This window comes from Ambystoma mexicanum, chromosome 4p (assembly GCF_040938575.1).
Source record: "Ambystoma mexicanum isolate Mex_15411 chromosome 4p, UKY_AmexF1_1, whole genome shotgun sequence".
In the NCBI taxonomy this organism is placed as follows: Eukaryota; Metazoa; Chordata; class Amphibia; order Caudata; family Ambystomatidae; genus Ambystoma; species Ambystoma mexicanum.
Window position 1 is genome coordinate 359867868 of NC_090927.1, and position 13401 is coordinate 359881268.

The window sequence follows — 13401 nt, forward strand, 5'->3', positions numbered from 1 at the left end:
CTGGCCCTGACTGTGTTTGTGCCTGCTCTACAGGGAACACGTGTCCTGGTTTTAATGGACAACACAGTGACCATGCACTACCTCAACAAGCAGGGAGGCATTAGATCACTGCTCCTGTGCAGGGAGGCCATGCAGCTATGGTTATGGATGCTAGAGAACAACATCTCAGCCTCTGCTGCTCATCTGGCAGGGGTGGAGAATAGGTTGGTGGACGTTTTGAGCATGCAGAGCTCTGTCTCCCACGAGTGGGAGCTATGCATGGAGGTCACTTCAAAGATCTTCACCCAGTGTGGGACCTGAAGGTGGACATGTTTGTCACAGAGAAGAACAGTGCCGGCAGTTCTGCTTGAGGGAATTTCCCCGCAGATGGGCGTTGGGGGATGCTTTTTTAGTGGAGTTGACCTTCAACATTCACTATGCCTTCCCACTGATCTTTATCATCCCTTGGGTTCTCAGGAGGATGTGGAGATTCAGGGCTCACCTGATCGCCCGAGACTGGTCGAGCAGGACATGTTACCCGGATCTCCTGGAGCTGGCTGTATGCCCACCTATCCGGCTTCCTCAGAAGCTAGATCTTGTGTCGCAGTCGGGAGGCAATGTGCTTCACCTGAACTCGGACCCTCTCAACCTACATCCGTGGCTCTTTCGAGGCTGAGGTATGGGGACTGGGACCTAGATGAAGAGGTACTTGAGGTGCTGTTGGCTGCATTTATACCATCCACTAGGTGTCGTGAGTGCCGATGGAGAAGCTTTGTGACTTGGTACAAGTGGAAAGGAGTGGATCCCATGGTGTGCCCCACTTTATCGGGTATGGATTTTTTGTAGGCCCTAGGTCTACAAGTGGACACGGTCAAAGGGTATCTGGCGGCTCTGTCCATTTTTAAAAGGGTGCTAGAGGGGGCGTGGCTTGGAGCCATGGCGGTCGGATCTGCTCTGTGAGAGCTCCCGGCTGGCGCCACGCTACCATCAATAATGCTCCAGTGAAAAGCTAATTCCCTCATCCTGACTCAGCGCTGTCGAGAGTTGAAACACTGCAGCATGTTCTGACCGAGTATGGATGCCCTACGAGAGCTGCCCGCACAGTTTTGGAGGCTTCGGGCTGCCCGCCGTTGACAGAGCGAGTGCGGAGAACAAGATGGCGGACTCCCCCCTGGCCCGGCACTGATCTTGGGGCTTGGTGATCCTAGACATAGCCTGCCGCTGGAGACACAGAGCGACGGTCGCCTTCCTCGAGGCTTATCGGCATCCCTCCTATCCAGCGGGACACGGGGACACAGAGGCTCACTGCGCCGACGCGAGGCTTAGCTTACGGAGCTCCTCTCCCGCCTTGCCGGCCCTGGAACCCTGGGCGCCAACGGCGGAGTCAGCGGGCCTCGGGGGCCACCCTCTCCCCCCAGCCCACACGGAGAGCTGCGCTCTGGCGAAGGACCCTCGACTTGTGTGCCCGGTGTAGGGTGGCTGGGGGCCGCCTCGCTTCCCCCCTCCCTCCGGAGCGAACTTTCCGGGCAGCGGTGCCTGCTGCCGAACCACGGGTTCTGCGGCCATCTGTGAGCCGATCTGGCCTGAGGGACGCCCAGCCGCGGCGATTCCTCTCGGCTCCAGCGGCCAGGAATCCGAGCCAGCAATTGCGCCGAGTGATCCGGGAGGCCCCCCCCCCAGCGCTGGACCGGGGCCCCATCGAGACCTCCGCCCGGGACCACTACGTGGGCTCTCCACCGCCCCCTCTTCACCTGGGGAAGGCCCGGCTCCCGACACCTGCAGCCTCCGGAATCTTTCGTCGGAGGGGAGGCTAGCCGAGGCCCACTCCTTTCCATCGGCCTCCCCTCTCCCCCGCCAAGTTGCAGCTGCTATCAGGTACCCGGCGCTAGGAATCGCCCGCGTCGGAGCGGACTGGCAAGCCGACTGAAGGCCTGGGGGAGCTTGTCACCGCTCCTGCAGCAAGTTGGTCTTCTTGGGCTGCCACCCCCTCCTTTCCACGCTTCTAACAGCGGTGCTCCTAAGTCACTCTCCCGGACATCCTGCTTCTGCCTGTGCTGTGCCTCGGGGCCCCTCGTTGGCCCCCACACTCCTCCTGCCATCCTGAACTGTTACTTAAATCTCACTGCATCAGAGCCGAATCAGCAGGAGCTGTGGAGTCTCTTCCGAACGTTCTGGTGTCGGCTGGTCCTGGGGGCTTTTGAGGGCCTCTACACATCTACAACTCTGCACTCGGCCCAGCACCTGTGTTCCCATCAGCCCCCACCAGCTTTGGCCCAGGGCCTCCCGGCTCCCAGACTATCACCATCCACTCAGCTCTAGTTCTCTACCAAGGGGGGAATCGGTGCTCCCCTCGGGGGTCAACCGCAGCGGCACCGGCTTCCCTCTACGCCTCTGTCACAAGGTAAGGCGACACCTGCCGCATCACGTTCAACGGGCCCGGGAGTTGCCAAGGAGCCCATTGATCTCTCCCCCTCGAAGCGAAATCCCCGGTGGCAAATCCCCAGTGGCTGACCTATTTGACTGGGCTTCGGCCCCTCCTGGACGCTCTGCTGCCTCTTGGGACTGGCTGGGGACCGGGTGTCGGGAGCAGTCTGGCACTGGTTTTTCCCCCCTTTTACCCTAGTGGAACGGGCCAAATTGAGTCGCCATGTCCAAAGCCAGCAAATCCGCCAAGCAGACGGACATCTCCACACCATTAACCATGCCTGCTGGGGGGGATAAAAGCAAGAAGGGTGATCGCAATGAAGGTGCGACGGGGGATGGCCTCCCTGATGACCAGGCGGCCGGGGCGGCTCAAGCGATCACAAAAGCAGACCTTCATGACCTCCTATCAGCCCTCACCAGGGAATTCCAGAGGGGTACTGAAGAAGTAAAGCGTCAAATTGCCCGGCTGGACAAGAGAGTAGGGAAAATTGAATCAAGAACCGAGGAAATTGAAACCACGCTATGTGACCAGAACTTTGAGATCGGAGAGGGGGCTGACAGGATTAGAGCCCTAGAGTGCACGTGCGAGGCTCTTGAAGCCAGACAAGAAGACCCGGAAAACCGCTCAAGGCGGAACAATATCAGAATCTGGGGGATTCCATCTGCAATCTTGGATAAAGACCTCCCCTCATATGTTTCCGATCTCCTCCGCCACATCATCACCCTCCCAGATAACTCTCCCCTCGAGCTGGACAGAGTGCACAGGGCTAGACCCAGGCAGAGGCCCAGCGGGGCAGCTGACGTGTTGGTCCGGGTCCACTTCTACCGGCTCAAGGAGGAGATAATGCAGGAGGCCACGGCCATGGGACAAATCCACTTCCGGGATTCGGAGATAGCCTTGTATCAAGATTTGGCAGCATCAACCCTGACCAAACGAAGAGCTCTTCAACCTATGGCTGACTGGCTACGCGAACGCAAGATTCCCTACCGCTGGAGCTTTCCTTCAGGCCTCGCCTTCACCTGGGAGGGAAAGACTCGGCAAATTCCCTCACCTCGTGAGGCTGAAGAGTTTATGAACCCGGACACGGAAAGGGAGCTTCCGGGGGGCTCGGACCGCTCTCCCGAGGGGGCTGGCGGGGAGTCTCTTCATCCCTGGTCCCAGGTGCTGGGTCGTCGTAGGACGCGCGGCCCTCCCGCAAAGGGAAAGATCATCAATAACCGCTGAGAGCCCCATCTGCACTAAGCTGAGTTCCTCCTTCTCAGAGCATTGAGGCCACCCCCTCCTCCCTAGGGGGGGCCCAGACGTTGAACCCAAAGCCTCACAAATAATCGGGCCTCCTGAGCCATTGCGGAGAGAACCCCAGGGCGTCGATCTCATTGGCCGGGGTGGCCGGCGGCGATCTCTCTCGAACTTCAAGATTTTCACCACTACAGCAGGAGTCCCCAACGGGCTCCGACACAGCTGGTAGCCATGGCCCAGCCTACAGCCCTGTCGGTAGAAGGCTGGTCTGGATACCTTCACTTGTTTCAGGTTTTGTTTTAGTTCATATTGTTGGTTGAACTCGGTCAGGGGGAAAGTGGGGGCTGGACCTGGGGAGCGGGTTGGAGCCGAGGGGGAACCGTGGGTCAAATCACAAGCTGACAGATTGCTCAACTCTCTGTCCGGAAACACCACTGCAATGGCGGGGCGGCCCACCGGAGTGGCGGAACATCAAGCTTCACAGCTCGGAACAGGCAGGGTAAATCAGCTATCAAACCGACTCTCCAATGTCTCTGCCGAATAGGGAGCTATCGATCCTGTCCTGGAACGTCCAGGGCTTGAACTCCCCCCGAAAAAGGAAGTCCGTGGAGCACAGACTTGTCCAACTGGCACCCGACATTATTTGCTTTCAGGAGACTCATCTCCTTAGGATTGACGAACACTGCATAGCCTTTCAACGCTATACCCAAAGGTACTTCGCCTCTGCTGACCTCAAGAAAAGAGGGGTTGCCATTCTGTTAGAACGAGACTTACCCTTAACTAACATAACCACCAAGAGCGACCCAGAGGGTCGGTATCTTCTGCTAAAAGGCCTCTTAGTAGAGCTTCCCATCACCATCGCCACCATATACTGCCCAAACACAGCGCAGAGCATATTCCTCCAAAACCTTCTACCCATCCTTGTCGCCTTCACCGAAGGTCGCTTACTCATAGGGGGCGATTTCAACTTGACTCCAGACCCAAACCTGGACAAAACGCTCACTCCATCGAAGGAGGACTTCAGCAAGGCCATCGCCATGGCAGAATTCCTGAGGGAGACCGACACTATAGATGTGTGGAGATGGGCCAACATGGGAACAAGGGACTACACCTTCTTCTCTCCCGTTCACTTGGGGCACTCAAGAATCGACCTCCTGCTAATCTCCAGCGCCCTCATCCCTTGCGTCAAATCCATCCAAATTGGGCACAGAGTCCTCTCTGATCATGCACCAGTCATAATGAACCTGAGGGTATCGAGCTTCCCAGAGCCGCCCCGGCGGCAATGGAAACTTCAAGACCATATCTTAATGGACATCGCAATCAGAACAGAAATGGCAGAAGCCCTCAAAAACGACTTCAGGGAAAACACCACCAAAGACACATCAGTGGCCACGATCTGGGACGCTATGAAGCCCGTCATCAGGGGCACGCAAACGACTGCACAGCCCGACTCAGACGACTACGCAAGCTTCAACAAGACGCACTTGAGGCGGAAGTGACAGAAGCGGAATACATCCTTAAACGAGGCCAGAACAGGAAGGCGAGTCGCATGCTCCAAAGGGCGAAGCGTTCCCTAGAAATGCATCTAGCCGACAAAGCGGCCAGAGCACTAACATACACCAAACAGTTTTATTATGTGTACAGCAACAAAGCAAATTGGCTTCTGGTCCATAAGCTAAAAAAACTACAATCAAGAAACTCCATCCATAGCCTCTTGGATGCGCAAGGAACTCTTTGCTACTCTACCACGGAGAAAATGGAAATCATGACAGCTCATCACAGGAGTATCATGTCGGGTATTCCCACGGCCGCATCAGCACAAGTTAAATATCTCGCAGGAGGACAGCCGGCCGTTCCACACCCTCAACTCACGGCCCTAGAGGTCCCTATCTAGGCAGAAGAAGTGAGTGAGGTATTGGCTAAAATGAAAAACTCAACTCCTGGCCCGGATGGGCTTACAGCACAATTCTATCAAAAGTTTTCATATATCCTCTCGCCCCATCTGGCAACCCTCTTCAACTCGTTCCTATCATCAGGAACGACCACCCCCTCGATGAAAGAATCACTAACCGTGCTGCTATTGAAACCTGGAAGGGACCGGAGCCATTGCGCCTCCTACAGACCCATCACCCTCCTGAACTACGACGCTAAAATCTTCACCAAAACCCTCGAGAACAGGCTGGCTCCCTTGCTTCCGTCCATCATCCATCCGGATCAGACTGGATTCATCCCTGGCCGCAGCACTCATGATAATATAAGGAGAACCATAAATGTCATTGAATCAGCCAACAGGAAGGGGCGGGCACTGATGGTACTATCCCTCGACGCGCATAAAGCCTTTGACATGCTCGATTGGGGCTACATCCAAAAATCACTCCTGCATTTCGGCTTTGGCCCAAATTTCATAAAATGGACATTAGCGAACTACCAACATACCTCCACCAGACTTAGGATCAATGGGTCCACGTCCGAAATAATCAAAATCTCAAGAGGCACCATGCAGGGTTGCCCCCTGTCCCCCTGGTATTCGCCCTCTCAATGGAGCCATTCGCAAACAGGGTACGTCTAAATGCAGGGATCCATAGCCTGACAGTCAAGGCCCAAACATATAAAGCCGCCCTGTACGCCGACGACGTCCTCCTTATACTGATCAAGCCAAGGGAATCCATGAAGGCCCTATGGAGGGAACTGCTCGAATTTGGGGAAGCCTCGGGATTTAAGGTTAACCTATCCAAATCGACAGCGCTAAGCATTAACCTGCCTGGTTCTCTAATGACAGATCTGGAAAAAGAATACCACATACCCTGGGCAAAAAAGAATCTCATATATCTAGAGGTCCAGCTCCCAGGCGCCCTCAGTAGACTATACAAAGCCAACTTCCCGGCGCTCCTTAAAGAATTCAAGAACGACCTTGTACGCTGGCAAAAGCAGGAGATTTCATGGTTCGGGAGAATCACGGCCCTGAAGATGAACCTCATTCCTAGACTACTTTACCAGTGCGCAGCCATACCTACCACTATTCCGAAGCAGGCGATCCAGAAGCTACAAAAGAACATCATGAGTTATATCTGGGAAGGAAAACAGCCGCAAATCCCAAGGAAACTCATGCTCCGAGGACGGGCGCTGGGAGGTCTGGGAGCGCCTGAGGTGGCCAGATATATCCTTGCCGCTCAGCTCTCATTCGCGTTCGCTTGGCTTCCCTCCACCCCAAAGCCCCGCTGGGTGGAGCTGGAAGAGGCCTGGAGCCCGAGCCCAATAAACTCGCTACCACACCTGAAGCAACCAAGCGCAGGCGAGGACATGGGACCCCTGGCGGCAACCGAAAACACGGTGATGAGCTGGTGAAGGGCGGCGCGCTTGTGGAATCTCCGCAGCACAATGGGTCCACTCACCCCGGTCTGGAGGAATCCAGAATTTACCCCGGGCTATAACCCCAAGAATTTCATGAGGTGGAAAAATGGAGGGCTGGAGAGGGTGCAAGATTTCTATGAGGAAGGAGACCCCCTTGACTTCGAGGCCTGCAAGGTGAAATTCAACGTGCTGGAGAGCGAAAGATTTAGATATACCCAGCTGAGACATTGGCTCTTGAGTAGGGATAAGAAGCGCCTCGGAAGCAGAGACCTCACTGCCCTGGAACTCACAGGATCCCCACCAAAGGGCAGAATTTCTACCCTCTACAAGCTCTTGGACAGAACTGACCCATCCCGCAAAGAGCCGTACATGCTGAAATGGGAGAATGACATTGGGAGGCCCATTGAACTGGAGGAGTGGAACCACATCTGGGCGAGGGCAAACAGAAGCTCGAAATGTGTTTCCAACAAGGAGGGGGCATTCAAGGTATGCTTCAGGTGGTACCGGACCCCAGAGACACTTAACAAATGTAACCCGACAATTCCTCTGGCGTGCTGGAGAGGATGTCCAGATAAAGGCACACTCTACCATTTGTTTTGGACATGTCCCAAAGCCACCCAATTCTGGAGATCCGTGCTGGATCACATCAACAGGATCACAGGACTCACAATCCCATGGGATCCGGGCATTGTTCTACTGGGAGGGCCAATTCCCCCTCTCAGGGCACAGAGCAGAGCTATGCTCTTATCTGCTGACAGCCGCTAAGATTTCTGTGGCTAGGTTGTGGAAAAACCCAGAGGGCCCAGCAGTACAAATGTGGTGGACGAAATGCTGGGATATAATTGCAGCGGAAAAAATAACTGCCCTCTGGTTCGGGAACAGAGACAAATTCCTCCAAACGTGGGCCCCCTTCCTGGACTACACCCAGAAATACCCAGGTTTAGCCCGACAACCTCCCTCCCTACGATGGATGGACACAACTGAGCAAAAGCAAAGGGGACAGCACATAGCAGAAGATCTGACCAAGGTAGCTTCCCGCCTGCTCGTAAACCCAGGAACGAAACATTGAAGGCCGGATAGACCGGCGATCCCCGCTCTCTGCCCATTGCCCTGATCCCAAAGCATGTACAATTCCCCCTGCCCGCCTTCATTTAACTAATACTGACTCTCATGGCACCACTGCCCTCTTGGCTCCCCCCACGAACATCTCTCTGACCTGTTGTTGATGTTTATGTTCTTGTTGTTTATTACATGCACCTCTAAGCACGACTGCGCTGCTTGTAGCGCTTTTCAAGTACTTTGATAAAGTGTATGTGTAAAATCAATAAAAATATATTTTAAAAAAAAAAGGGTGCTAGTACAGGGCTCTCCTTTTACTGTCCCGATGATGGGACAGTTCCTAAAGGCCCTTGTCATTTCTTCCCACCTTCACCCTTCAGAGTGGGATCTGAACCTAGTGCTTACTTTTCTAATGGTGGCACCATTTGAACCTTTTCATTCAGCTCCCATCAGACTAGTGTGAGAAACCTGAGGGCATTCTCACTCCTAAACTCCCTGGGTTCTGTTCTCAGGTGGCCAGGGAAAGGCCACCACTCTTTGGATTCTGATCCTGGGGGTGGAGAAGTGAGGGGGGATCACCTGGGTGGAGAGTCCTTGGGGATTGGGAGAGGGGAGCAACCAGGCGAGATATGGTATCCCTCCTTTTTCCACTGACGATCAACCTAATCTTTTACCCGACCTTTATGGATTATTGTAAATTAGCTCCCCTTACTTTCCCTCAGATGACATTTGACAGTACTGAGATGAGGAAGAGGCAGCTGAGAGCAATGAACACGATACCATGTTGGTACGGGGATGAAGAAGATGTCTGTTATGTGTTGGGAAGGCCAAACATGTCCCCCTTAATCCTGGCCAGGCAAGTCAAATTGTAAAAGCACACCTGTAACCTGTTAAGGGTTGCAGGTGTATAAAATGACAAGGAGAGAGAAACACAGAGTGGAGCAGCAGGGAACCTTGTTGGAAGAGAAGTGAGCCACTGCCGGAAAATTGCTGTGTTACAGTCCGTTGTGTGCAGTACGCCGAGGCGTTGGTGACTGCAAGGCAAATTGGTCCTAGAAAGCGTGGCGTGGGAGCTGGAGCTCCGTGAAGCAGACTGACAGCGGAGAGGGGAGTCGTGTGGAGAGACTGCCCCTTTTTCTATCATTCAAAATGCTTGTTCTCCTGTGTCAAGAAGCTTGCACAGGAGTGTCTAAGGGGCATGAGTTGGACCCCTGGCAGCAGAGGCTGCAGTTTGTGCGTTCTGTGCTGCTGGGAGAACTATTAAAGGGACCAGTAAGTTTCTACCTGATGAGAAACATGATGCCTGAATGATTGAACATTGCCATTGTTACAGAATACTTTGTATTGGAGTGGTTGCGTGTCTTTGGAAGAGCGTTTTTGAAGGTCTCTGGTCTAAAGTAAATTCCATTGTTGAATGTTGCAGAGTAAGACAAACGTTGTATCGGAGTGGTCGCATATCTTGAAAAGAACGTTTTTGAAAGTCTCAGAATGCTGGGTATTTCAATTAAAGTGAAATGAACAGATATGAAGCAGCGTGCTGAATGAAACTGAACTTTAAGCCAAAGCCATATCTATTGAATACTGAATTGAATACAAATCTTAACCGTTGAGCAAAACTAACGCTTTTTGAATCCCGAGTTGAAGGGAACTTTAGAATTAAGCACAATTATTGCATGCTGAATGTTAAAGTGAATGGAACTTTTAAATTGAAGAAAACCCATTCGATGTGGAATTCTGAATTTAATGGAACTTCAAACTCAAGAGAGATTCAATTAACAGAACTTTTCAAAGGAGCAAAAGGAAGGCACAGTGAACATCAAATTAACTGAAAGCTTCCAAAGGCCTGAATATATATTGAAGTTAATCCTACCTTACGAAGAACGGAATTCAAGTTTATGGTCCAAGTAATTGGAGAAAATAACCAACCTGTTTGTGATACTGAGATGAAAGACTTGGGGAAGGGACCGCTGAGACTTGAGGAGCTACTTTTGATTGTCTTCAGCACAGAGCCTCAAGATCCTTTTGTGTCTGAATTGTGTTGCCTGAAACTTGGGAAAGGGAGCAACGAGGATTGTTTAGAACTGCATAACCTTAAACTTAAGAATGGTAACTTTGAGACTTTTTGTGGAACTGTTTTACACTTGGGGAATGGAGCTTAAGGGAAGCTGTGAGCTAGCAGAAGCTAGAAGCAGCTCAGGACTTTTTGTTGAACACGGTTTTCTTTTTGATTGCTGACATCCCTACACATTGTTTAGCTTTAGTTGTGAGGGCAAGCATAGTTTTTGGACGCAAAAAGACTTTCTTTTCAGTTGAACTATTGGACTCAAGACTTTCCTAGTTTCGTTCAGGTAGGGAAATCCCACCTTAGCATAGGGCAAGTTTGGCCTTCTACCATGCTGACATTTGAATTAATGAATTACTTAGTTTTAAATCTTGTTTGTGTTGTCTGTGTCGTACTTCATGATGCCTTCATACTAGTCACATTAAAGACAGATTTTATGGTGGCAATAATGTCGGCTATGAGGTTAGCAAACTGCAGGCACTCTCTAGCAAAAGCCCCCTCCTGAAATGTTTTAAGGATAAGGTCTCCCTGAAGTTGCGTCCCAACTTTCTACCAAAGGTGGTGTCTGAGTTCCATCTGAGCCAGAGCATAGAGAATTAGGAGAGACTCCAAGGGTTGGACCCCAAGAGGGCACTGAGTTTTTAGCTGGCTAGGATGACCTCCTTCTGGAAGGATGACCAGTTGTCACAAAGCAGACTATATTGAGTTCAATGGTGCTATGCATTTCTGAATGCTATCTGTCTGCAGGCAAGGAGGTCCCAGTGTGGTTTAGGGCCCACTCTACCAGGGAGGTGGTGTCTTCCTCTGCTCTTCTGAGGGGAGTGCCAGTCAGGGACATCTATCATGCAGCAAAGTGGTGCTCTCTGCACACATTTGTAATCGTTAGAGCCTGGACTTGGGCCATCGGGGAGATGCACACTTTGGTAGGGAAGTCCTCAAAAGCTTCTTGGTTTAACTTCCAACCCTCCTCCAGCATGGCTATTGCTTTGGGAGTCTATCAAGATGAGGAATCTTTGGGAGAATGTAATCCATTGAAGGAGAAATGACTTCCCAGTAATGTTCTTACTATGGATTCTAGATTCCTCATTGCCCTCCCATCCTACTCTGCTTGAAAGTCATGGAACATAGTCCTATCACATTCTGCTGTCATGTTTCTATGTTTGACGACATAAGGCGCAGAGTGCAGAGCTGTGGGCAGCAGCGGGTGACTGGTTAGACTGCCGGATTTTTTCTGGTTTCGTCTCCAAGGTGGAGATGTTGAAGAGTTACGTAAGCAAACGTTTGTGGTTTGTATTTGTTGTGTGTTTTTGTTTCAATGCCTTTTCCCTTGCTGTATGTTGCCTCTTGTAGGCTGAGCCCAAGGAGGGGGAGTGGAAAACTAAGCCATGGGGCATGGTGTATCATTTAATACAACTGGGGCTTCCCTCTGGAACAGCCTCCCTGCCTCTCTCAAATTTGAGAAGAACCATTTCCGGTTCCGGAACCTTCCTCTTCGCTTCTGCTTTCTCTCTTCCTCTCCCCTGCTGATTTCCCCTGCCTCTCCACACAGTGGCCACCTGGCTACCCTCTGAGCTTAGGCCCAGGCTCCTGCATGTCCAGTGTCACCTCGCACTGCCTCCCGGCTCCCCTAGCACTTGTGGTCTGTATCTGCAACCCTACAGTCCCTTCTCTCTGCACTTACGAGCCACCCGATGGCTGCACGTCTTGATTTACCTGCACTGAGCCACATGCTGGCTGCACTTTTTGAGTTACCTGCACTTCTCCCTTCAACCCCCGCCCACTCAGCACTTCGTCCTTTCCTCTTGCCTGCTCTTGCGCAATCTGAATGACACAGGGCCTAGTAAGATCATTGTTTTGTCCTCCCTGTTTCCCCCTCCTTGTCTTGTCGCACCTAGAAACACTTGTGTTCAGGCACGTTATAAATGCCATATCATAACTCCCAACGCCAAGTACGATCAGGGAATGGCGCGGCCATATACGAGGGAGTCGTCATCGACGATGTTGAGCAACAGTACATCCCGTTGAAAAAAATGTCAGACCAGCTGATGCTGAATAGTTATCTATCAAGATGAGGAATCAGTGGGAAAAGTATCCATAGAAAGAACATTACTGGTAAGTAATTTCTCCATCCGCGGTATTTGAATATGATATGTGCATGACTCATGAGGTTTTGTCTACTCTTAAACAGAACTCATTCTGCAATACTGTTGGCATTTTGAATTCTTGAAAGATTGTGCACCGTATGTAATCTGCTTTGTGATTTAAGAAAATGTAGTTAAACCTACTTTAGATGCTAACAGCATTTCTTCTTATAGCCCCGAAAAAATATAATTCTTCTTTTCTTTTACAGGATATTGCACGCATGTTTGTTACAGTGGGAATGTGTGAGCAGGCTGTAAGCGCTTTTCTGAAATGTAATCTACCAAAAGCTGCAGTAGATGCTTGTGTTCATCTAAACCAGGTAAGAGGCAGTCACAAATGAGTACTTTGTACATGCTCTATTTAATGGGTAAGTCTTTTTGCAAGCTAAACATTTGTGCACACATGCAAATACAGAATCCAGTAATTTTGTAAATCTCATACAACACTGTTAGGCAGAAACCTGTGCAGTTCCCTCTGGGACCACTGCAAAAGATTTAGGACTACAGGTGTTTGGCAGTAAACCCATTTGGTAGCCGTCTGTACCACACAGATTCACTGGGTAGCTGTGGCTGAGCAGTCAGACTTCCCTCAAGAAGAGTTAGGCAGTATACAGAGAATTCACAATAGGTCAAAAGAACACAGTAGAACAAGTAAACACTGACCAGAGCTTGGTGTAAAAGAGAGATAATTATTTATTTAAAACCACATCTAGAAAAACACACAGGCACTAATAGTAAGCAATTCAAAAACACGGTCACTAAAAGATATACATTCCCTTAAAAGAATATTTACACAAGTCTTAAGTAAAGCCCCACTTATTTTCAGACAGCGGTGAGCGCTTAACATAGATGGCACTCTAATAATTTGTTTTTAAAAAGGGAGAGAAAAGCAGAGAATCAAATGTAACAGATCCCAACACTTTTTCACAAACACAACAAGAGAGGAAGGCAAAGTAACACGGTGAATTCAGAGTCAGTAGGCCGGACCCGCTTTAAGAGGGTCAAAACGAAAGGTGTCCAAGGTCACACGGTTGCAGTGCACAAAAGTCTTGTAACGGTTCAAAAAGGAGTTGGACCAAAGAAAGGGACCAGTTAGAGGGTCAAGGCGGCCAGCCCAGTCCAGAAGGTTAAGGAGTTATTATTAC

The 13401-nt window shown here is 51.0% G+C and overlaps 1 protein-coding gene across 2 annotated transcripts in view; it reads left to right on the forward strand.

The window, feature by feature from the left end:
* The window catches only part of WDR35 (WD repeat domain 35), a 1418193-nt gene that overhangs the window by 1173854 nt on the left and 230938 nt on the right, over positions 1 to 13401 (forward strand). For both annotated transcript variants that reach the window (XM_069605912.1, XM_069605913.1), the window contains one exon: positions 12466 to 12576. In XM_069605912.1, coding sequence (XP_069462013.1) covers positions 12466 to 12576 — 111 coding nt within the window. The remainder of the gene's footprint in view (positions 1 to 12465; positions 12577 to 13401) is intronic.